Here is a 27,200-nt window from a genome sequence, read left to right as displayed (position 1 = left end):
TCTGAGTTCAGTTGGTTAATCACTAAGTACTATTTAAACTTTAAGGACTAATCCTAACATGGTGAAGGTTAACATGGTGAATGAAATTAATTGGTCTACCATGGTGAACTAAAAGTGACTTACTATTACAAGTCAAACAAATTTTTGTCAATTTAAATAAAAATCTAATATATTATTTTAATTACTTTACTCTTTTAAAAAAACACCCAAAAAAATATATATAATTAAATATTGATTCAAATAAACATTATATTTATAAATTATAAAATATTAATTTTATAAACAATAATAAATAATTAATAAATAAAACTTTAAAACATAAAGTTTTTTTTACCGAAGAAAAAAACATAGTGTTAAATCACTGTAACATTCTAAGAAGAAAAACCTAAAAATTTTAAGAAAAAGCAGAAGAAGCAGCGACACGATGGAGAAGGAAACAGGCTGACAGCGACAACAACAATTTACAACCAAATTAGAATTCTTGAAATTAGCAGTATGTTTCTCTATTCTATTCTTAAATGTTTTTCTAAAATCAAAATGTCAAGACAATTCATTTTTTTACTCTGTTAGTTTATCATGAACATTATTATTCCTTATTCATCCAAAAAATTTATTAACCCATCTCATTTTAAAGATTATATTGTTGTTGTTCTTAATTTTTTATTTTATTTTAGTATTTATTTATGGTAAAGTTTATTGTGCTATAGGATTATGGAAGAAATTGAAGGAATGAAAGTATTAAAATCACATTTGGGACTGACTTCAAACAGTTCTAGTGCAAATCCTACTGCTGAGGTACATTTTTATTTTTTGTATTTAATACGAATATGTTTTTGCTCTTTGATGATTTGCAATGTCTTAGAACTCTAGAAGATAAATTATTTTCTATTTGATAAATTTGTAGGAAGTGGAGAATAATGATTTGTCTGATAAAAGTGTGAGCAACGAAATTGAAGAGGATTTAGAAGATGAATTATTTGGAGTTGACTTCAATGTTGATTTTGTTGTTAACGGCGTGGAAAACATTTGGAAAATCAATTTAAAAAATATGAGCATTAAAAATGCGATGAAATATCATTTTCCAAATGTGGAGGTGGCATTTATGTTTTACAATTGGTATACTGGTTTACGTGGTTTTGCAGCAAGAAAAAGCAAGATATTGAGGAATAAAAATGGTGAAGCAACACAACAAACATTTTTGTGTTATAGACAAGGTTACATGGAAGAAAAAGTTGGAAGCAGTAGTCAAAAGCGAGAACCCAAGGCTCAGACGAGATGTGGTTGTGAAGCGAATTGTCGAGTTCATATTGAAATAACTATTGGAAGGTGGTACATTAAGTATTTGAATGATTGTCACAATCATACTTTGGTTGATAAAAAATACTTGGGGATGTTACCAGCTCACAGAAAGATAACAGATTATGACAAATTTCAGATGGATAATATGAGAAAGGTTGGCATTAGGACTACACACGTGTTTGGGTTGTTTGCTCATCAAGCTGGTGGATATGATAAGGTTGGATTCCGCCAACGTGACATGTACAATGAAGTCGCTAAAGATAAGAGAAGTGATTTGTCAGATGCAGGAGCTGCACTTGAGTTTCTTGCAACCATGTCTTGTAGTGATGAAATGATATTTTGGAGACATAGTATTGACGAGAATGGTAGATTGCAGCATCTATTTTGGTGTGATGGTGTGTGTCGTAAGGACTATGAAGTATTTGGCGATGTACTTGCATTTGATGTAACATATAGAAAGAACATGTACTTGTGTCCACTAGTGGTGTTTTCTGGAGTAAACCACCACAATCAAAGTATTGTGTTTGTAAGTGCCATAGTTGGAAATGAAAAAGAAGAAACATATGTGTGGCTATTGGAAATGTTAGTTGAAGCAATGGGAGGTAAAACTCCGAAGTCGGTTATAACTGATGGAGATAAGGCTATGAGAAATGCTATTAAAAGAGTTCTTCCAAATTCCCACCATAGGTTATGTGCATGGCACCTATTACGCAATGCGGCTACTAACATTAGCAATACTCGGTTTATTCCTAAGTTCAAATAGTGTATGTTGGGAGATTATGAGATTGATGAGTTTGAGCAGAAGTGGGAAAATTTGATATCAGAGTTCAGTTTGCAAGAAAACATATGGGTTTTAGACATGTATGCAAAACACAATATGTGGGTTGCAGCTCACATAAGAGGCAATTTCTTTGCTGGGTTTAGGAAGATCTATCGATGTGAAGGCTTGCACTCGTTTTTGGGAAGGTATGTTAACTATGAGAATAATTTACTAGAGTTTTCACAACATATCTTTCGTGCCATGAGTTATATGAGGTACAAAGAAGTTGAGGCAGATTTTTCATCAGCACACGGTGAACCTGTTTTGCAAACACAATTGCAAGATCTAGAGAAATCCATTGCAGATATCTACACAAGGGAGATATTCTATTTTTTGCGACCTCTACTTCAAAGGGCATGCACTTGTAGGGTCACACATTGTGCACAAACAACATTTGATTACACATATACTGTTTGCAAGTATCGGAGACAAGGTTTAGAATGGAAAGTGTCATTCTTCTCTTCAAGTTTGGAATTCAAGTGTTCATGTAAGAGGATGGAACCACTTGGTGTTCCTTGTGAGCATATTATATGTGTTTTAGTTTATCTAGACATTGTGGTAATTCCAAAATGTTTAGTGATGAGTAGATGGACAAAGAAAGCCAAGGACTCTGTTTATTCAAATGAAAACAAGTCATCAACACGGGATCCGACATTGATCAGTCAATATGTAGGAATAGTTGAGCATTGCAAAAAGATGGCTCATGCATCTGTATTTTGTGGTAAGCCAGAATATGTTCGCAACACAATTGACTTAGTGTTATCACAAACTCAGATGTTAGAGGCATTAAATACAAGTCCTAATATACCACATGCAAAGGCACAAACACCAATTGAGACATTACTAGAAGGCTCTCTAAGAAATCCATCTAAAGTGAGGACAAAGGGATGTGGTGCTTCATCCTCTATGGCACGAGGCAAAGAGAAAGAAATTTTAAGGAAGGCACATAAATGTGGTGTTTTCAAGAGAGAGGGTCACAACCGGAAATCATGCCCTTTAATGAGACAGAGTGAGTGTATTCTCCAAACTCAATATGGTTCAAATGTTGAATACCAAGATGAAGTTCTAGAAGACATTGAAGAATGAGTGTGATGATTTATCTCATTACTACGGTTTTTTAACTTAATATTAGATGTAGTGGATCAAAAACTTATTTTATGGGTTATTTTTGTTTAGTTTAACTTATTAGACTTAGAATCAGTACACCAATTATGTTGGATTATTAATGAGATTTAATTGTGTACCTTAAAGTAGTATGTTTGTATTTGTATGTTTGCGTGTTATGAGTTATTTTAACTGCTTTTTAGCTTACAGCAGGCATTTTGTGATGCATATTGGTAGCAGCAAGTGGATATTCTGATTTCTTGAGAACAAGTCTCTATGATATGTTTGTGTTTGTATGTTTGCGTGCTATGAGTTATTTTAACTGATTTTTTATGCATATTGGTAGCAGCCAGTGCAAGTGCATATTCTGATTTATTTAGAAAAAGTCTTTGTGATATGTTAAATATAATGCAGTTTGTTTGGATGATAATATACCAGATTACCATTTAGATGATGTGATGGTTCATCTTTTACATGTGACATGGAAGCTAAGTTTTACAAAACTCGGGAAATTTCAAAATGTATGACAAAAACCGATACTAGAAACTGTTATCTTCTGCCAAATGCCATCTTCAGAATGAGATGCTTGATTGGGAACTACTTTATTTATTGACATGTATATTTTTAGGATAGGTTTGCAAATCTTTGAGTTTTGTTCATTGTATGAAGCCATGATCTGTTTTCTTTGTTTTGATTGATATATCTTATCTCAGTTGAATCACAATTAGGCTGGTGCTTTTGTGTATTTTTGTTGGCTTATATATGCTCTGTATGTAAAAAATAGTCTAACACTTGTCTGCTTACTTGGTTGGTCTTACTTGGTTGGTTTCCTCTTGTTTCTTGAGCTGCTGCAATTACTGTTTATATGTGCTCAGTTTGTGTGCCAAGCGATGAATCTTTAGCAATGGTTCAGTTAGAACTATAACCTGATGGGCTATCATTGATAAACATTCATAGGATAATTTAGTATTTTAATTTGTAAGGATAAACATAGTTAAAATATAAAAATTAACTATGATGAAGTACACCTGAGACTGTTTTGCTTGGAAATGTCTATATAGGATGGATAAACATAGGTCTGGCTGTTTTACAGCAGTGTGGTTTGTTTGATGTGCTAGCAATTTGATTATGTACATGTCATGCACTGAGATGAGTTCTGAATGCTGTAGCGGTTAATCTAGCTATGTTTATCATACAAGTATTTTCTGCTGTAGCGGTTAATCTAGCTATGTTTATCATACAAGTATTTTCTACTGTAGATTACTCGAACTCTTACTTTATCATTTAATATTTATAAACGTCGGTCTTCTACTTCAATTTAAATTAACAAGATATCATGATTTTGGAATGGTACATAAACTAGAGAAATGTAGTTGTCATTCTTGTTTATATAATTGAAATCTTCCATGATTGAATTGTATATGATTTTAGCGTGATCACAGGTTCTAGGTGTTGCTGAGGCATCCGTCAGAAATCTACCACCTTCTTCCCTTGGTGATGCTAGCAACTTTGATGCGGACATTATTATGGATAACATCATTTCTGTTTTGATAAACCTTACAATTCTAATATTCTTCATTAATCTATGATCATGTTGCTTCATATCACATGGATGCGTTTAAGAATCTATGGATTAATCTATGGAATATCATGTTATGATCATGTATCTAACAATTTTGAAAAACTCACGTCACATGTTAAAGTTTTTTATCTTCTTATTTGCTATGCACCCTTTTGGAAACTATTCAATGTTTTAAAGTCTTTTTTTAATTTTTAGGCTCTTAGGTGAATATCAGGGTGTAGAACAAAAGCTATGGGAATGGAAGAAAAAAACAGTGCATTGATAGAAACAATAGTCCAACTACTTTCTCTATGTTTCGACGAAAGAGTATCGATTGAATCTAAGCTAAACGGTTTCAACAGTTTCAGGGGAGTTTTATACGCAATGAGAAACATTAGTTCAATGCTGCTCACAATCCTGTTACACAGTCTGGTGTACATTTGTCCCGAGACATTGGACACGCTCACATGGTCAAGTGATGGTGATGTAATCTTTAGCTTATTATTATATGATAAAATTCAAAGTAACGAGAGTTAAATCTCTTCTAATGTTCTTTAAAATTGTTAAATACATGATATTCCAGTGCACTAAAATTTTATATCAAATTTTTGTAATGCATATGGATAATTTATAATATGTTAATGTTATATGTTCTATACTTCAAGTCTGTAGAGGGAAATAGCATATTCTTAATGCTATATGTGAGATATTGGATCGAACTCTAGTATGGTCGAAGAGTAGCTTCTTGGTTTGACAGGATTAAGCATGAAGTCGAAGGTTGTTCACATGCTTGTGTCGAAGATGCTAGGGTTGTTAGCATGTTAAATTAGGTTTTAGTGTTTAAACCCTAATTTGTTAAGTTAGCTTGTTTATTAAGTTGGCTTGTGTAATGGGCCTTGTGGAAAAAGCCCATTAGTTAGTATGTTTGTTTTTATTATAAATAGCATACTAGTCTCTCATCATTGTTAAGCTGCAAATCCTAATTTAGGGTGAGAGAGGTTATTTGTTATTCTTGTAAACTTGTAATCTTGTTTTAAGAGAAAGTAAAAGAATGGCAGTTATAACCAAATCTTGTGTTCTTCTTATCTTCCCTATGTAATACGGTGGGATAACTGACTTTTTGAAATGTTGCGGATAGCAAGAGTCGCCACCGACTTTTATTTCATCCAATTTATAGGAAGGCTAAAAGAACAGAAAAAAACCTTTTTAAAAGACTTTGAGTTCGGGGGGTAAGTTATATAAAGGGAAGGTGTAAGCACCCTTTGTATCCATGGTTATCCACTGGCTCTTAATTGCTTAGCTCACTTTGTTTTCAAAAATGTTTGGAAAAGTGTCGTGTGTGAATAGGAAAAAGACAAGGACTTTAGCTTGTAAATAAGCGTACTCTCGTTTTGAATAGATTTGAAAATAAGTGGGAAAAAGAGATTTGATTTTGAATTTGAAAAGAGTAACCAATCAGGAGCACCTACCCTAAGTTAAAAAATTTGGTCTTTTAGCTTTTCAGTTTGAAAAGGCTATCCATACCATGAGAGGGTAGGAAGTCCTTTCATTGGATGTTAAGGGTCATCGAGAAATTATCATTCGCCATAAGACTGTCCCTACCATATAGAGGGTAGGTAGTCTTTAGGGAAGGATATAATAGTCATTTAGGCAACAGGCGAGGATACCTTAGCAATGGGACAATCATCTTATCGAGGCAACATCGAGGGGACTATAATCTTATGATGATGAACTGAGAGTAACATTTGTTTTGCTTAGGTATCCTTGGAATCGAGGGACTTGACTATTTTAGAATCGTAATTAAAAGGCAACAGGAAGCATAAGAAGGGTTACCCTAAAGGTGTGTGTGTGTGTGTGTGTGTGTGTGTGTGTGTGTGTGTCACAATCAGGTGATTCAATTCAGTTATATTTATAATTTAGGCTAACTAAATTTATTAGCAGGCTTGCACTCCCTAGGATTACTAACCACACAGTTAAAAAATACAGAAATTAAAGGCAAAAAATATAAAGTCCTACGTTATTACAATAAACACCTGTATGCGGAAAATTAAAGGCAGAAAGTAAAAACCTAAATCTATTACAATAAACACCTGCAAATGAATAGAGGCAAAAATAATAACAACCCTAAACTATTACAAGGCTTTGGGGCAGTTACAATAATATTGCAAGAATTAAATTAGGCAAGGCAATTGGCATAAGGCGAACAAAAAGTATTTGAAAAAACATAAAAGGTTTTCAGAAAAAGAAGGCACAAGGTTTTTGAAAAATATTCAGGGTAAACCCTGATTTTTTAGGAATGAAGGTTTTATGAGAAAAATGACACGTTAGTTAATGGACGACACCTACCTAAAAAACCTAAGGCTACTAGGGTTTTTAAATTAATCGAGGCTAACAAACCCTAAAAATTAATTATTGGTTTTTTAACCTAATTAATTTTAAAATCGGCTAATCCTAATTAAATTAATTTTATGAACCCTAAATTGATTTTAAATTAACCTAAATTACTTAATCCTAATTTAAACTAAATTAACCTAATTAAATCTAAACCTAATTAATTCTAAATTAATTAAATCAATTAAATTAAATTAAAAATAATAAAAAAGTTTGAAAGAAAAAAATCAAAAAAATAATAAATTAAAGAGAAAGATTAAAATTAGAAAAAATAATAAAAAACCTGGGGTATCAGATCTGGTGTGGCACCTCTGGGAGAGTCTATGGTGTGCTGCACTTTCAGAAGCATTAGATCCAGTGCCATGGAGATCTGATGACTGAGGAGCGAGGGTGTACGGTAGCGCGCGTTGATGCATCTGCACAGGAGTGCTTATGGCAAAAATCTGAAAAAATAAGCATGGGGTGGGGATCGAACCCACGTCTTGTGACTCGCCAACGTGTTACCTTCGCCATCTCTTCTGTGAGCGTTTGTTGTTATTATACCTGTCACCACTTAATATATATGAAAACAAATAATACTTGAAATTCAAACGAAAAAACCTCGCGCCTTCTGTTCATCATCGTCCGCCATTAGAACATATTGTAGCTACGAAACAACTACAGTTTGGCTGCGAATCCGATCCTAGCTGAGTACCTGCACATGTCAAACTCACGAACACATCAAATAAATTCCAGGTGACAACGTATTTCGACTCAGAATCTCCCTTCGAACGCGTTGGTGGCAGTGGTTTGGACCAATTTTGCCTGTAACTCAAAGCCCTAAAACGAAGCTTCCAAAACCTAACAATGGTGGATCCTTCAATCTGCGACTAACAACGAATCAAACTATCCAGACAGATTTAAAACATCAATATAAACAGGAATACATGATCAAAATCAATTAAAAACGCATGGAAGCACGGAATCGAATCTGAACAGAAGCGTATAAACTATAACCCTGTTCTCACATTTCAGGGCGTGTGGATGACTGGTGAACGCTTGGAATGACTCAGAGAAGATCAAGGAAGGTCTTGGAACACTTTGTTTGGCTTGAATCGGTCAAAACCTTTGGCTGCTAACTCTTGAAAGTCACGATTTTTGCCAAAGTTGTATAAGGTTCTTGAGGCCGAATCTCCCTCTCTTTTAGGTCTGAATAGTTTGCATATATATGTGTGATGGATTTAGGTTAACAATCTTGAATCAAATCCTTATAATATTCATGATTGCAATTTGATTGAAATATTTCCAAATTAGTTTAAATATGGCTCATCTCTCTCCATCTTCTTTGCCACGAATTTTGATCCAATTATGATGACATAATTCTGATATTTTGATCACATAATAGACCTAAAATCAAATCTTTGATTTTCCATTATTTATTTTAATTAAATTGAATTTAAAATGAATTAAAAATTAAGATAAATTAAATAAATAATAAAAATGGCATGGGATTGGGTCAGGAGACTTCTAACAAAATTAGAATTATGTTTGAATCAAAGAAATATGGGCCCATTTGGAGAACTTTCAATTTTAGTCAATATCTTCTTCATGCATTTCTTCAAAAATTTGCCAATTTTGACAAGGCATAACTCCTTCAATACTTATCGTATGACCATGTTCTAGGACTTTTTGGAAAGCCCAAGATGTCCTCTACAAGCCACTTTGGAACCTTTTTTGCATTTGAGAATTTTATCTTGAAGATATGGCTCCTAACAAAAAACAGCCTTTTGCGATCTTCTAGAAGCACCTGTAATGTTTTGGCTCATATCTCTTAGGCAGAAGCATTTCTTAACCTTGGGTCCAACATCAAAGTTGTAGAGAATTGGATTTCCTTGAGAATGATCTTTGGTTGGGGAATTTCTGATAAAGTATGTAAGAGATATGATCAGTCAAAGTTAGGTTGACTTTTAGGTTAAAACCCTAAATTAGAAACTTGGAGTTTTGTGGATTTCTGATCTTTTCTTGATGTATTATGATCAACCCTTGATCAAATGATGAATTTTACTTCAAGATGTTGATGTTGACTAAAAAATCAAGAGTTTTGACTGTGATTTGACCATAGTTGACTTTTAGGTCAAACTGGTCGACTGTTGACCATTTGAACCGTTGATTAAGTAATCTTGTGAATCCGAGTTTGAAAATTAGCATGAGAATCCTTTGAGACATATGAGAGACCATGGGGTCCATTTGAGGTATCAAATGTTGATTTTACTTTGAGAAAACCCTAGTTTGAAGGTTGTTGTTTAGGAGAGTGTACATTCAGTCAAGTCCTGAGCTTTTGAAAAAATATGGTGGGCAAATTTTGGGGTATGACACCCTAATTCCTATTATATTTTGTTCTTGACATCGTTTTTCACAACAAATTGGTGCGGTGAGCATGGAGAAGATGCCTTCAACAAAGTAAGAGATTGAAAAGTTTACCAGAGTAAATGATTTCGGTCTGTGGAGCTTGAAGATGAAAGCCCTACTGGTTCAGCAGGGTTGCTTGGAAGCGTTGAAGGGAGAGGCAACCATGAATGCAGAATTGACGGCAACAGAGAAGACTAATATGATCGAGAAAGCATACAGCGCAATTTTGTTGAGCCTTGGTAATAAGGTTCTCCGGCAGGTATCAAAGAACACGACGACATCAGGGTTATGGGTGAAACTGGAAAGTTTATACATGACCAAATCACTGGTAAATTGACTCTACCTGAAGTAAGATTTGTACTCATTCAAGATGATTGAAGACAAAGTGTTAGCTGAGCAGTTGGATATGTTCAACAAGCTAATTCTTGATCTTGAAAATATTGATGGGAAGTTGACGGTTGTTTAGACGGTATGCCGGTTGGTAACGGTAACAATAGATCAGTTAGTGCTGTTTGCGATCATCTGCATATGAAAGAAGAATCGAAAGAAGACATAGGAGAGCTTACATTGACAAGAGTTGGGGAAGGCATGGGGAATCTTGAGCGAAGTTGTTGCCGTGTTCATATGGAGATTTTTTATAGATCTCTTTGTTCCAATTGTATTTATATGGAGATTTCTACACGTTTGTTTTTTATAGGTTCGTTTGTTAAATTTTATAGGTTTGTTTGTTCCGATGTTATCTCCTAATTGTATTCTAGGATACATCATAAAAATGAATTGATTTTCTAAAGAATACATAAAATTGTTATGAAATCTGATTGTTCAACAATCTTTATTTTTCTTCTTCCATTGTATAGTAAAATAATCTCCATTCACATGCAATCTGATTATTCATATTCTTATATGTTGTAGTCTTTATTTTTCTTCTTCTATTGTATAGGAGAAGAATTTCCATTCACTAATATAAGCTTATCTAATATAAATTTGTTTGTAAATTATGCTTCCTCCACCGATCAATGTGTTTTGTTCATTTCCACTATAATAATACCAAGTATCATCGCTCTTTATATTTTCAAATTTCACATAATGATGATAATCCATACATGACAAAAAATGACAATCAATCAACTTCTAAGTTTATACCACACATTTGTTTTTTGTTTATTTTGTATTGGACATTTCTATCAAATAATACTTGAGAAAGAATGACAATCAATCAACTTCTAAGTTTATACCACACATTTGTTTTTTGTTTATTTTGTATTGGATATTTCTATCAAATAATTTAATATACGTTATCCGTGTAAAATGAAAATTTGGCTGTATAAATTTTTAGTAACAATGATGCCCAAAGAAGGGTTCCATTTTTTGATCTATTTTAATCATAGGGCAGCCGGGTTGTACAAAGCGCCAGTCACTGTGGGATCTATAGTCAATATGTGTGGTCATCATGGAGTAGAAAATGTTGATATGAAAAGGCTCTATCAAAAGTTGGAGTCATTCTAAAGCTTTGTCAAAAATCAGTTACAGCCTAGTGGACTAGAAAAGTGCAATTACATAATATGACAGAAGCCAAACTACTGCTTCAACTAGAATCAATTATAAAATGTAGAATTGCTTCTTACAGATATCAAATAACTGGAAATCATAGTCAACTCACTCTTGATATAATGAACCAATGAACAAACTTTTGAGTATTTTAGCCACCAAACCAACATGTGCCTAATCTTTCAAAATAAGGTGTACACTCCAAAAAAAGAACTTTAAACTCTTAAACACAGAAACACATGATCTTGGCCTATATTATCCAAATAAAGATCCAAATACTCCAAAAAAGGATCTATATTACAAAAGTGGATAGATCACCATTCATCATTATAAATAAGAAAAATACTAGCCCTAACTAATTTCAATGAGAAACCCTTCTCCACTTCAAACAAAGCACATCAAATTGGGAATGTATCCCATAAAACAGTAGTCTGGTGCTCTAAAGACGGTCTCATGGAGTTATTGTTGCCAAGCAAAATCCCCATGTTGTCTTCATGCGAACATTGTCCTCTTGCATCTACAAATAAAGTAAATAAGTTTATGTAAGCAAAAGCAATGCATGGTGAAAATAAAAAATCAAGTAAAGGTTGAAAGTATACTCACTGTTCCATTCAACCTAGGGGTGAAATTTTCTTGCAACTCCATCCAATTGAGTACCCATACAGCACACTTATCACTATTACCACAATTTGGTATTCCCCTAGCCTCCTCGACTAACCAATCTTGAAAATCATATGAATTTCCAAAACATGTTGCGGCATTCGGGCTAGATGCAACCATCTGAGATAGCACTTCGCACTATTGATTGCATAATTGATAAATAAAATGAAAGATAATTAGTTCATTAAAAACTATTAAATTTAAATTAAATAACTCACATAAGAGTTAGAAATACAAACCATGAATTTTAACATTTTCTTTCTAGGCCCAATTTCTTGGACAGGAAGGAATGAGTCAATTTGATATACAATTTTGTGTGGGATTGAAATAACCATGAGGAACGTGTGTCCGCAATCAGTTCTAACGGGCACATAGATCTGAAATATTAAAGATAGATATTTTAACCTTTTAAGTATAGATTTAACTATATAAATAAAAAAATTTATAGCATAATTTCGCTTGCATATTTTATATCACGAAAGGGGTTCATCCATGAGTTACTATATATTGCTAAAAGCTCATAAAGGGTTCGACCCTTGAAAACATAATCCTGAAATGTTTAATCAATTTTATTTTAAAAAGAACCATGAAATATTGATAATCGTGATAACATAAAACCATGGTTTAGAAAAAAATTACCGCAAAGGATACTGGAAAGGTCCAAACGTCTTCCTTATCCAAAATCCTTTAGTCCCAATAGAGTTTTTCAGCATGGAGATTAATTATCTAAACCAATGTTTTAAGAACCGGACCGGTCATCGAACCGGTGAAGGTACTGGGTCACTGGTTTATCGGTCGAACCACTGGGTCACTGGTCGAACCGCACGACCAAACCAGATTAAACCGGATAACTCGGTTGAATAGACCTGTCATTATATAGGTATAAAACCGGTCGAACCGGATGATTCAGTCTCTAAAAAAATATAACTATCTTTTAAATTTTTTAAAAATATCATATGATAAATTCACAATTTCATAACTTAAATTCAAATTTTAAACAAAGGTATCACACATAACAAAATAGTAAAAAATTACAAAGTCTAATTGCAAACAAAGTCTAATTACAACATAATCTAAACAAAGTCTAATTACAACATAATCTAATTGAATAGTTTATAACAAAATAACTCCAATGTGTACCAAATTTAATTCAAAATAGAATCCTCCTAAAAAGAAAATCAAATAAAATTCAATATGTTTATGCTATTTAAGAAAATTTATTAGAAAAGATAACAAATAGACAATAAAGTTTTTAATTTGTCACTAACGAAAAAAACTATGTGAGAATGTTATTTAAGTAATACACTACTAAATATATTAAAAAAAAGTTTAAAAAAAAAGTTTAAAAGAAATGTTAAAAAAAAGTTTAAAAAAAATTTCAAAAAAAAGTTTAAAAAAAAAACAAAAAAAAAAGCAATTAAACCGCCATTTTTCCGGTTTTCACCGGTTCCCACCGGTTTGACGGCATACCCGATCCGACTATTGAACCAGACCGGTTACCTGGCCGGTTCCCGGTTCGACCGGTCCGACCGGCCGGTCCGGTTCGGTTTTTAAAACACTGATCTAAACTGACAAAATACCAAGTAGTTACTATATATACATATTAGATATGATTTATAATTTTACTTGTTTAAAAAATACCTCATCAGTTACCATCCTCCCAGGAATTAAACAATCAAAGACAGATCTTGATGCATAGTGAAGACACGTGGTTATAATGGACTCCCTAAAATAAATAGTAATGAATTAGTCTTCCATTGTTAAAAAATAAAACTATGTTACAATATATTTGTATAATTGTACCGCTGGTCTTTTTATGGGTGATACAAGAGTGCACACATCTTTCGTTCCTGAAGTGATAAAAGCATATCAGGTGTTGGAGGGAACTTGCATGCGATGCTTTGCAATAAAAAAAGAGATGTATACGTGAGCATGGATAAAATAGTGTCAAAATAAATTGCTAGTATTAAGCTTGTTACCTTTGGAAAAAACCGTTTTGGTGCCCGACTTTTTGTTTGACATACTTTGAATGATTTTGATTTTCCTGTGGAACCAGCAACCACGCCCATCATTTTTTCAATAGTGCTATGTTCCTTCATGGTAGGTTGAGTTGGTGGAGGAGTTTGAAATAGTTTCTTAGCTACGTACTCCAACTTTGGGCTATTTGCAGCTCCTTGTACTTTCTGGTGGAAAATGAGTAAGAATATCATGTGTCAGCTAATCATCAAGGTTTATTTTTGCTAAGAATTATATTTAATTAAATTTGGTGAGATATTACCTTGTTGCTACATGTCTTTCTAAAGTCTTTATTGCTTGGAACAATAGCATGTGACTTAGCCTTTGTTTTAGTTAACTCATGTGGTTAGTCCATGAAAGTGGGAGTTGTGGCTTTCCTAATGCAAGTGGGATATCCATATTTGAGTTGGTGGAGTCTAGACATTGTTTCTTTGTATGATTTTCACCCTCTCCATCACTAACTTCAATGATCAAGTTGTCTTCGTGTTCATATTCATGAAGAACAGTTTTGCGTTTAGAATCTGAAATGTTGATTTGTTTTCTCTCACTTTGACTCTTTGGTGATGTTATATCAACATTAGTGGTATGCACCTCATTTTTCATATCAGTTCTTGAAGCAGCATCAGTTGTACACATGACTACTTCCAGCATCTTCAAAGAGCTTATCATCATGGTTGTGGCAGTTTGTTGTTCCTGAAATAATGTATGTACATTTAGATTTCAATACACAATAAATGTATAGCTTGATTTATTGAGGAGTTAAAGATTTATATACCTGATGTTTTTTCTCAATGTTATTTACAACATTAGTTAACTGTTGAAGTGCAGCCAACACTTGTTGCAACAAAGTTTGTGTGCCTTCATTATTTGACGCCATAAACTTGTGTGGAAAAACTATGTTAGATACTTTGAAATGAATGAGTATTATAAGAAAGAAATTAAGGGTTTTAAAAAAGCAATCAGGACTACCTGTGGTTGTCCTCCCATAAAAACATTTAAATATTCTTCCACAACAACCTTGTTATCACTCTTCTGATCCATGGAACTAATATCACTAAATATTTAAGCATCAAGACAATCATTAGGCATGGTGTTAGTTATATTAGTGGGAAAAAAATTCTATTAATATGCAAGAATGTACAACAAAGTAAAATAATATAACACTAACTTATGTGCTTCAGAATGGCCATCTACCACAGTTGCATTGTGCAGGCTAAGATCTTCCATTTTTGTGTATTGAATAAAAGAAAAAACAGAGTTTTGGGAGGCTTTCAATGATGGATTTCAATGATGGATGATATACTATATATATATACTAAGAGTGTAGATAGATATTACATCCAATATTTGACATCCATGAGAGAAGCCAATAAAGTGGATTTTATATTGCTAAACTCAAATGAGGCTATTATGGTGTTAAGAGTTTTGAACACAGTTACTTTTTTTTTCAATGTCTAAAAAAATTTACTTTCAAAATGAACAAATATCAAATCATGTATTGCGTGTGTAGCATGCAGCAGACCTTGTGATGTAAATATAGCATAGAGCAGACCCTACACAAGTATGAAAAAATTCTTGACATAAAAAAGAGAAATGAACTAGTATGACAAGTTTACAGTAGGGATGTTCTACAAATGGTTTTCAACATATAAATTTTCTAAAGCTTAAATAAAATAATTAAATAAATATCTAAAAATGTTTGAACTAATGAGAGGAGTTAAATCATACCATTATTTTTATAGAAAACTATTATACACTTAACCAAACCAAGCAATCCCACTTATTTTTATTTTTATTTTCTGTTATTTCATCTAACTAGTACTTTAGACTCGTGCGAGGCATGGGTTAAATATTTTCTAAGTAAAAAATATCATTTTAAAAACACTTATAATTTACAAATTTTATTTATAGTTAGATTATTATTGTATAGATAAAATGTCATTGTTATTAATAATATACATAAAAAATTTACCTAACTAAATTTCTTTGTAAATCATAAAATAATTTGGACATTTCTAATTTATTAATAATTTGTGTTAGTTTTAAAAAAATTAACTCGTTAAATAGTTGTATCAACAGTTGACTTTTTCCCGTTTATAAAAATAATTGTATCATCAGTTGACTTTTTCTCGTTTATTAAAATATTTATAACTTATTACAGTTTATAATAATAATTGTATCGATCAATAGTAAACTTTTTCATGTTTATAAAAATATTTGTAACTTATTCCCGTTTATATAATTGAATTAATTAATTAATATTTTAAATGTCTTCCATAAAATTAAATATGAGTATTATCAATTAAATAATAATTAAAACTATAGTATAAATCTTTAAACTACATAAAAGAGTTTAATAAATATGTATTGATATTGGGAAAGGCAGAAGAAGGAAATTAAAAGATAAAGAAACATCAAATCTATTTGGAGGACAGCGGGTCGCGCAAAGTTATTATAAGTAGTAAATAATTATGATAAAGTAATGATAAAAAAATATACTATTAAAAATAATAAATAAAAATGTGTCAATTCGTGCTTGTGATTCAAATATGAATTAATTGTATAGTGTAGAATTATTTTAAAATAGTCTATGCCCGTATGTATTGTATATTTTAGTAGAAAAAATAAATTAAATAATAAAAGATTAAGTAGTCTCGGTCCTTAGGGCATGTCTATTTTAAGTAGTCTCGATTCGTAGAAAACGTATAAAATAGATCTTTTATTTAATATATAATAAAATAAATTGAATAAAAAGAATGACAAATTTGTGTTTTTCATAAGAAAGTTGTGTTTTTCATACATCATAATTGTCTCATGTCTAAAATATAATACTTATAGCAATTTTTAGTATAAATACAATTTGCATAGGTATATAATGTTAGAACAAGATTTGTTCTGATCAATATTCTTAGTTTTGATGATAACAAGGATATGAATTTTGTGTGAGATAATGTGGTACTCTAATACATTGCAATTTCCCTTTCAGGAAATATATAAAGAGTATGCACAAATCAGCGCTCACAAGCTCTGTCTCAGAAGGTTCAGCATGCAACATCAGAACATGGTCTGGCAAGACATCAGAAGATGGTCAAGGCAGAATCAGAACATGGGTATATGGAAGCATCAGAAGAACTTGAGATCAGAAGCAGAAGCACTGAAGTTCTCATGGTATCACGCTCAGAAGCACTTCAAGGTCAGAAGACAAGAAGATGCTTTGCACCAAGCTGTTTGACTCTGATGATATTCAAATATTTTATTCACAAGCATCAGATCAGAAGAAAGTACAGGTGGCAGGCTACGCTGACTGACAAAAGGAACGTTGGAAGCTATTAAAGGCAACGTCAGTAGACACAGCGTGAACAAGGCTCGAGGTAGTTGACAAAAGCGTGAAACATTAAATGCAAAGCTGTACGGAATACGCAAAGCATTAAATGCGCTCAACGGTCATCTTCTCAAACGCCTATAAATATGAAGTTCTGATGAGAAGCAAGGTTAACGACTCTGAACCAAATTCTATGAATATTAACTTGCTGAAACGCTGCTCAAATCAAAAGCTCAGAAACTTCATCTTCATCAAAGCTCACTACATTGCTGTTGTAATATATTAGTGAGATTAAGCTTAAACGTTAAGAGAAATATCACTGTTGTGATTATAGCTTTTCAGAAGCATTTGTAATACTCTTAGAATTGATTACATTAATTTGTAAGTAACTAGAGTGATCAAGTGTTGATCAGGATACTCTAGGAAGTCTTAGCTTGTGTCTAAGCAGTTGTATTTAGAGTGATCACGTGGTGGTCAGGATACTCTAAGAAAGTCTTAGCTTGTGTCTAAGCATTTGTTCCTGGAGTGATCAGGTTGTGATCAGGATACTCTAGAAGACTTAGTCGCGGACTAAGTGGAAAACCATTGTAATCTGTTGCGATTAGTGGATTAAATCCTCAGGTGAGGTAAATCACTCCGTGGGGGTGGACTGGAGTAGTTTAGTTAACAACGAACCAGGATAAAAATAACTGTGCAATTTATTTTTATCGTTCAAGTTTTTAAATCTACACTTATTCAAACCCCCCCCCCCCCCCCCTTTCTAAGTGTTTTTCTATCCTTCATATAATTATGTGTAATTTCAATGTACATATTTATAATACTAAATTTAAATATTTCATAAATATTAAGTTGTATTTTAGTTATAAACTAAAACCCGTTTTAAAATTATATCATCTCATTCACTAAAACAAAAACAAAAATGTTATACTACATTAGCCTCTAAAATAATTTACTAACACAAATGAAAAATGACTCTTATGATATTTGAAGATAAAAATTTGAATATAATAAAATATGTCAAATTAATTTATTGATCTTTATTAAATATAGTAAGAGAATATAAATTGTCCAAATTTTACCGTATCAAATTTTATAGTAATAAATTTGTGTATTAATCAAATATTTTTAAATTTTTAGAATAAATATTAACATTTTATTTTAAAAAATACAAACTTTTTTTATAAACTAATATTTTAATATAATTTGTTATACTTTAATAGTGTTAGTAATTATAGTTAATTACATCTACTTTTAATAAAAAAATATCACAAATAAATAAAGTTTATAGATACAAATTATTATATATTATTTTATATATTTTTTATTAAGATAAAATTTACTTTTAATGCAAAGTAAACTTTATGTTAAGCAAATTTCAAATTTTCAAAATAATATTAAATTTAATTATTTATTTAATTATTGCTCTAAATTTATCCCTTGGTTATAGATTTAAAAGAATAAATATTTCAGTCAAACTAAGTTTTTATGTGATGGTCAATAGAAAAAAATAAAAAACTTTGAATATAAAGAAAAGAATAATGTTGAAATAAATGAAGTAAAAAGATATCACACAAAAGATCTATTTCAAAAAGTATTAATAATAATAATTATTATTATTGATAATTATAATAATAATCAAAATCTTAATACTAATGATAAATATAATGAGAAGAGGTATATCTATATGGTAAAGACAAAAGAGATAAGGATGAATTATTGTGGATTTTAAATATAAGAGAAATAATGAAATACATTAATGGAATACATGTATTAAAAAATAAAATAAAAATTTTGTTTTTATTTTTTTAATTGGAATGCATATATTAAAAAAGAGCAATCTTCATCTTCAAGCTTTGAAGGTAACTCAACATTCCTATCAGTAATGTTAGGAAATCCACCATTAATCCAACTCAAAAAGCAACCAATGATGTGGATACTTATAACAACCATCTTGATATCCTTACCCTTACCGAAGTCTAATTTTTTAGAAAACCTTTTCAATTTCATCCAATTGCAAAACCACCTAACCACTGCAGCATCCACACCACAAACTCTGGTCAACCACGAATACACCACTGCAAACTCTGGTCAACAAATAAGACATAATTAATCTCTCAGGTTCCACTCGAACGGTAACCAAAATCAAATCATGACAAACAAAAAGAAAACAAACCGAAAAGTAAGTTTGTATTTTAATGTACGAGTAAAAAAGCCATCAAATATTGTTTGAATCAATGAATATTTTGATTAATGTGGGAAGGAAATATAAAAAGGCATGAAAATGGTTGGAAATGGAAAATTGAATTGATTTAGCCGTAAAAGCTTATCATATTGGAAGCGTTGGTTCACGCCAAACAATTTTTGGAAAAATAAATGGTCCATAAAAAATATGTAAATTAAATAGGCGGATAATTAATTATAAATAATAATGATATGACCAAAGTGAATATATAATAATTTTAAAAAAATTGAATTATTAAATTAAGAATTATAGTAAAATTTCCTAATGTAAAAATAATAAAAATAGTAAGCTCTCTATAATTGTGACACTTGTCAAAATTGCCAAAACTCTCATGGTGCGTTATTATATTGGATGATTGGATGATTTTATTGTTATTGAATGGAAAAAACGGTGATGGAGTCACACGAATTTGTGGGTACAATAACATAAAGATTTCATTGTTTGATAATAATAAACAAAATTAATTATATATTATTTTTTAATCTCAAATTATTATTATTATTATTATAATTATTAGGGTTAAATGGTTATGCACGTAAAATAATTTTACTCTGTCAACCAATAAGAATATATCATTTAGCCATGTCATATCAGTAATTTAAAAATTACAGTCTGACCTGGCATGATACATGGTCGTGATTGGTTGACAGTGTAAAACTATTTTACACTGTCAGTGCATCATCCTTTTTCTCTAATTATTATTATTATTATTATTATTATTATTATTATTATTATTATTATTATTATTATTATTATTATTATTATTATTATTATTATTATTATTATTATTACTACTACTACTACTTATGACATATAAGGTAATTTATAATTTGAATTTATACGTACAGCCTACCCGACTATGGCTTAGGTCCAAAAGAGTACAGTAATCGACATAGATTCTATGTCGTACTGTTGAATTATGTCCATGTGACGTACATGTTAGATTGGTAGAGTTCAACATTCGGCAACAATTCAACACGTACATCATATCAACACAATTCAACAGTACGATAGAGAATCTATGTCAATCAGATTTGATTATCGTGACTTATTCCACTAACTAAAGGTTCTTACTAGAAAATAGCGGTGCGGTTTGGACGGTTTTTACGCTAAAAATTATCCTAACCGCTAGAGAAAAAAACGTGCGGTTTGGTTTGGTTCGGTTGAATTTTTTTTTAAAAATAAAATCGAACCAAACCAAACTAATGCGGTTTGGATTGGTTCGGTTGGTTCGGTTTTTAAAAAAAAAATATATTGAGTCATAAATACACATATAGAAAATATAATTTGGTGTTATATAAGTCATACATTTCGATAAAAAAACTTATAATTGTCAAAATATGTTTAAAATTTGATACATAAAATTGCGTCTTACAAGTTTATCTTAAATCTAAATAATTATATACATAAATTGCATTCTTAAATAAATATCATACAAAAATACAATAAAATTTATATTGTAAAGTATTTATAAATGGATAAATGTTGTTATAATTTTTGTTTTTTTTATATGTAAATTAAAATAAATGTCTTACAAAGAATATGATAAAATATACACACAATACTTGTTGATTTCTCTAAAGAATTAAAGAAATATATATGGGTTAGTAAGATTTTGTAACATAATGCGGTTTTATTTGGATTAGTTCGGTTTCAAAATACAAACCACAAACCGAACCGAACCACGTGGTTTTGTTGGAAAATAGCACAAACATATCCGAACCAACTGCGATTTTTTACGATTTTGTTTTGGCTCGGTTCGGTTTTGTGGTTTTTTATTGGGCTGGTTCTGTTTTGAACACCCCTAGTCATAAATAATAATAATAATAATAATAATAATAATATTTATAATAATTTAGATTAAAAAATAATATATATAATTAATTTTGTTAATTATTATCAAATAATAAAATCATTATGTAAAGTACCAGCAAATTCGTGTGACTCACGGTTTTTTCCCATTCATTAACAATAAAATTAAATGAAATAACATAAAAAATAAAAAATAAGTGGGATTGTATAGTCTTCTAGAAACAAGAGACATGTTTGATCCATAGAAATATAATCCTTAAATTACTCAACTTTATACCGTCAAAAAAAAAACTCAACTTTATTGTTTAATTTGTAATTTATATTAAATAATGGGTCTAATTTTCAATTTGTTATAAATTTTGGGGTATAAATATAAATAGTTGTTAGGGTAAAAATGTAAATATTTATTTATTTACCTATAACTTGAATAGTAGGTAACCCTTAATCAATCATGACCACTCAATTTATTTATTATTAAATCAATGGTGATTTTACTAGTTCACCATGATGAAGCAATAAATTTTGTTCACCATGCTATCCTTCACCTCCTAACATATGCGAATTCAACTAATCTAATATTTGTTGGGAGGAAATCACAAACACAACGGAATAATTCAACAACACCAACTCTCCTAAATATCACATGCAACTTAGAGACAATCAATAAAAACACATCAAACAACACAATTTTAGCGTGGAAAAACTGTCGTTAACTAAGAGTAAAAAACCACGGCACCCGTAGGCCACTTTAAATCTCCACTATAATCAACATTGGGTGCAAGCAAGGTTCTCTCTAACACTAGTTAGAGGAATACATAAACATCATCAAGATTTACAATTAATCTTGGAATACAACAAAAATTAAGAGAGATAAAACAACCAAAAAAACATCAATAAATTCTGACCTCAATGATGGACTCGACAGACTAACTTAGAAAACTCTGAATCCAATGAAAATCATTCAGAATGTGCTCCTATGAGTCATGAACGTTGTGTCAAACTTTCAGGATGATCCGACTGTCGGATTTTGCGCAAGCTCCAATTTAGTAGAACTGCTCTGTGCTGAAATAGGGTCGCGGGATTTCACTCTTCTCTATACTTTTTCTTGTTTTCTCTCTCACACAATGAATGAATAACCTAATCCTCTTTGTTGGGTGATAACAAAGGTTTACACACACATGGGTCACTAACCCACATCTAATTGGGCCTTTCCAAATAGGAGGGAAAGCCTAACAAACTTCCCCGGCCGACTAGTTGGAGGGCAATATCAATCCGGCTTCCATACGAAAAAAATTCAAACTTTCCCATAGGCAACACTTTTGTCAACATATTCGAACCATTGTCATCAGTGTGAATCTTCTCAAGCTCCATCAACTTGGAATCTAATGCATCACAAATCCAATGATAACGAACATCAATATGCTTCAACCTCAAGGGAAAGGAGGAATTCTTCGATAAGTGAATGTCACTTTGGTTATCACAAAACAAGACATGCTTTTCTTGTTTCACACCAAGTTCCATTGAAAATTTCATCAACCATAACAACTCTTTTGACGCTTCCACGATGGCTATAAACTCGGCTTCGATAGTAGAGAGTGCAACACACTTTTGCAACTTTGATTGCCAAGCCATGGCTCCCCCGACAAAAGTCACCATATATCTGGAAGTAGATTTTCGACCATCCAAGCTTCTAGCCAAATCCAAATCTGTATATCCAACCAACATAGGTTTCTTGCATCCCAAAGTTAGTCTCAAATTCGAAGTGCCGCGCAAATATCTCATCACCCACTTCACGGCCTCCCAATGATCTTTTCCCGGATTTGAGAGATAACGACTCACCATTCCCACGACATGAGTAATATCGGCCGACGAGTACGGAATATTCATCATACTCAACATTTCTTCATCTGTAGATGGACATAGGTTATGACTAAGCTTGAAATGAGAAGCAAGTGGAACACTCATCGCTTTAGCCTTATACATACTAAAACACCGAAGGACTTTCTCCACATACTTTTCTTATGACAAGTACAACATCGTCTCATTTTGATCTCGAACAATTTCAATGCCAAGAATTTTTCGAGCCTCCCCTAAATCCTTCATAGAAAAAGATTCACTCAAAGTTTTCTTTAAATCTTTAATTCTTGAAATATTTTTTCCAACAATTAGCATATCATCCACATAAAGCAAAAGAATAATAAAATCACCTTCGGAGAAATTCTGGAAAAACACACAATGATCGGCCTTGGTCATCTTGTACCCATGTTCAATCATCACCGAGTTGAACTTTTGATACCATTGGCGAGGTGCTTGTTTCAAACCATAAAGACTTTTTACCAATTTGAAAACATAGTCTTCTATGACCTTTTCTAGGAATCCATCCGGTTGCTCCATGTAAATTTCTTCATGTTGATCACCGTGAAGGAAAGCCGTCTTCTCGTCCATTTGCTCTACTTCCAAATCAAGACTAGCGACTAGCCCAATAACCATTCGAATAGATTGCATCTTCACAATAGGAGCAAAAATATCATCAAATTTAATACCTTCCCGTTGTTTAAAACCTTTTACCACCAAACGAGCCTTGTATATTCTATAAGAAGTACACTCATCTTGCTTAATCCGATAAACCCATCTATTCTTCAATTCTCTTTTACCCTTTGGCAGCTTCACTAACTCAAAAGTATTATTCTCACGAAGTGATTGCATTTCATCCTCCATGGCATCCATCCACTCATTTTTGTTCTCATCCTCCAAAACTTCTTTAAACCTTTCGGGTTCTCCACGTTGGTAAGAAAAATATAATCATTCAAGGGGTATCGAACGTAAGGCCTTTTATCACGAGTAGACTACCTTAACTCATTAGAAGCAATCAGTTTCTCAACACTTTCAACCTCTTGATCAACCTTATTTTCAACAAAGTCTTTCGTAGCACCTACATCAAAAATATCATTAGGATTTAAAACATTATCAATATTCAAATTCATACTTTGATTTTAAATTGGAACATCTTTGAAAGTGATAGGGGTAGGAGTAATAGTAGTTGAGTCTGTATCAATCATTTCTTCATCATCAAAAATCAGATCTTTATTCTCAACTTTGTCGATGTCCTCAATGGTATAATCCTCCATGAATACAACATCACGACTACAAATAAGCTTTTCGTTTAACCGAATCAAAGAATCGATACCCAGACTCCTCAAGTCCATACCTAACAAACAGACATTTCTTTGAATTCTCATCCAATTTTGATCTCTCATCCTTTGGAATATGCACATAAGCCATGCATCCAAACACCCGAAGATGGTCGTAGGACACATATTTACCACTCCAAACATGATTTGGAACATCAAACTTCAATGGAACACATAGAGTGAGGTTTAAAAGATGTACAACCTTGCTCATTGCTTCTCCCCAAAAGTATTTCGGAAACTTTGATTGAGAAATTAAACATCTCACCTTTTCCACCAAATTTCTATTCATTCTTTCGGCTAACGCATTCAATTGTGGTGTCTTCGGAGGAGACTTTTGATGATGTATACCTTGATCTTGACAATACTTGTCAAAAGGTCCTATATACTCTCCCCCGTTGTCGGTTCGGATACACTTGAGCTTTTTTCTTGTTTCTCTGTCTATTGATGCTTGAAACGACTTGAAGGTATTTAACACTTGATCTTTCGTCTTCAAGGTATAAGCCCATGTTTTCCGAGAACAATCATCAATGAATGTCACAAAGTAATATGCATCACAAAGTGTCTGTGTCTTCATCGGACCACACACATCGAAATGCACTGAATCCAACACTTCCGATTTCCTCTTTGGTTCAGATGATATAAATGAAACTCGCTTTTGCTTAACGGCCAAACAATGTAATCACTTTATCAACTTTGCATCGGAAACACCATACAACATATTCTTCTAAGCCAAAATACTCAAATATTTTTCACTCATATGACCCAAATGCTTGTGCCATGATTCGGATGAGCTATCATTATCACAAGTGTTGATGTAGCACTTCGAAACCCCAAATTAGACGACATACAAGTTCGAATTCCTTTTTCCTTTAGCAATCACCATTGAGCCTTTATTTAAATTCCATTCATTGCTCGAAAAAGAATTATCATATCCTTCATCATCCAACTTTCCAACGGATAAAAGATTGAATCGAAGTTCCGGAATGTGTTTCACACCTTTGAGAACTAGAGTAGTCCCATTGCTAGTTTTGACCCAAATATCTCTCACTCCGATGACATTAGCTTGCCCATTATTTCCCATACGAACAACCCCAGAGTCACTGATCTTGTAAGTTGAAAAAAGATCACGTCTAGAGGTTGCATGAGTAGAAGCACCACTATCAACCACCCAATCCATCTCATCACATAATAGATTGACATTCTCTACACAACTATCACAAAAAATAAAGAAATCATCAACAATAGCAACATCTTCATTATTTTTACCTTCCTTTTTATCGTTTTGTAGTTCTTCTTCTTGTTTTCTCTTTTCAACTTACGGTAATACCTCTTTATATGTCCCTTTTCCCCATAATGATGATACTCAATATGAGAGAACCTACTAGAGCCTCCTTGTGATTTATCACGTGAAGTACTGAGATTACTTGAACCTCTACTTTGATGTCTCCCCCTTGATTCGGTAACCAACACCTCGGAATATGAAGAAGAACCTTGTGACTTACGCCTCAACTTCTCATTCAACACACTACTTTTAGCCAAGTCCATCGAGATGATACCATTCAGAGTGGAGTTGGACAAGGATGTCCTAAAAGTCTCCCAAGAATTAGGCAAAGTACCAAGAAGCCACAAACCTGGAATTTCATCACCAAAAGTAAGATTCATCTCTGAAAATTGATTAAGAATCCCTTGAAAAGTGTTCAAGTGATTGGTCATTGGTGAACTATCATTATACCTCAATGACATCAATTGCTTGAACAAGAACAACTTATTGTTTCCTGCCTTTCTTGCATACAACTCCTCAAAGCATTATCATCCACCCATTGGGGAATATAACCATAAACTTGTATATGCAACAATGTACATTCTTCATCACTCTTTCCATCGGATTTTTCATTAGAGAAAATCGGTAAATGAAAACCTTTCACATAAAGCAAATATTCCATTTTTCCTTTTCAAACATTATAGTTGGAACCATTCAAACTCACCATCCGAGATGTGTTTGTCTCCATTGTAACACAAATCAAACCACGGCTCTCGATACCACTTGTTGGGAGGAAACCACAAATGCAACGGAATAATTCAATAACACCAACTCTCACAAATATCACATGCAACTTAGAGACAATCAACAAAAACACATCAAACAACACAACACAATTTTAGCATGAAAACACCTTCGTTAACTAGGAGTAAAAAACCACGAGACCCATAGGTCACTTTAAATCTCCATTATAATCAACAATGGGTTCAAGCAAGGTTCTCTCTAACACTAATTAGAGACATACATAAACATCATCAAGATTTGCAATTAATATTGGAATACGACAAGAATTAAGTGAGACAAAATAACCCAAAAAAAAACCAATAAATTCTGACCTCAATGATGGACTCGACAGACTGACTTAGAAGACTCCGAATCCGATGAAAATTGTTCAAAATATGCTCTTATGAATCATGAACATCGTGTCAAAATTTCAGAACGATCCGACCGTTGGATTTTGCGAAAGCTCCGATTTAGTGGAACTACTTTGTGTTGAAATAGGGCTGCGGGATTCCACTATTCTCTCTACTTTTTCTTGTTTTCTCTCTCTCTTTCACATAATGAATGAATAACATAATCCTCTTAGTTGGGTGATAACAAAGGTTTAAACACACATGGGTCACTAACCCACATCTAATTGGGCCTCTCCAAATAGGAGGGAAAGCCCAACAATATTTTATTATCAAGAAAAAGAAAGATAAAACAAATGGTTGAAATAAATCATGTGAAACATATTTATCAACATATATTCTCATTTCTTGTTTTACTTACTGAATATTAAAAACAAATCATTCATATCTTATCG

The 27,200-nt window shown here is 32.2% G+C and overlaps 2 protein-coding genes across 2 annotated transcripts; both read left to right on the top strand.

The window, feature by feature from the left end:
• The first annotated feature begins 711 nt into the window (after window positions 1-711).
• Window positions 712-2,062, top strand: LOC131649730 (protein FAR1-RELATED SEQUENCE 5-like). Its single transcript, XM_058919488.1, has 2 exons — window positions 712-795; window positions 905-2,062. Exons 1-2 carry the CDS (start codon window positions 712-714, stop codon window positions 2,060-2,062), a joined length of 1,242 nt encoding a protein of 413 aa, XP_058775471.1.
• Window positions 2,063-2,065: 3 nt separating this feature from the next.
• Window positions 2,066-3,205, top strand: LOC131649729 (protein FAR1-RELATED SEQUENCE 5-like). Its single transcript, XM_058919487.1, has one exon. The coding sequence runs from the start codon at window positions 2,066-2,068 to the stop codon at window positions 3,203-3,205; it is 1,140 nt and encodes a 379-aa protein (XP_058775470.1).
• Window positions 3,206-27,200: the final 23,995 nt, after the last annotated feature.

Source organism: Vicia villosa, linkage group LG2 (genome assembly GCF_029867415.1).
Source record: "Vicia villosa cultivar HV-30 ecotype Madison, WI linkage group LG2, Vvil1.0, whole genome shotgun sequence".
Taxonomy (NCBI): Eukaryota; Viridiplantae; Streptophyta; class Magnoliopsida; order Fabales; family Fabaceae; genus Vicia; species Vicia villosa.
This window is presented reverse-complemented; position numbering and strand designations above follow the sequence as displayed.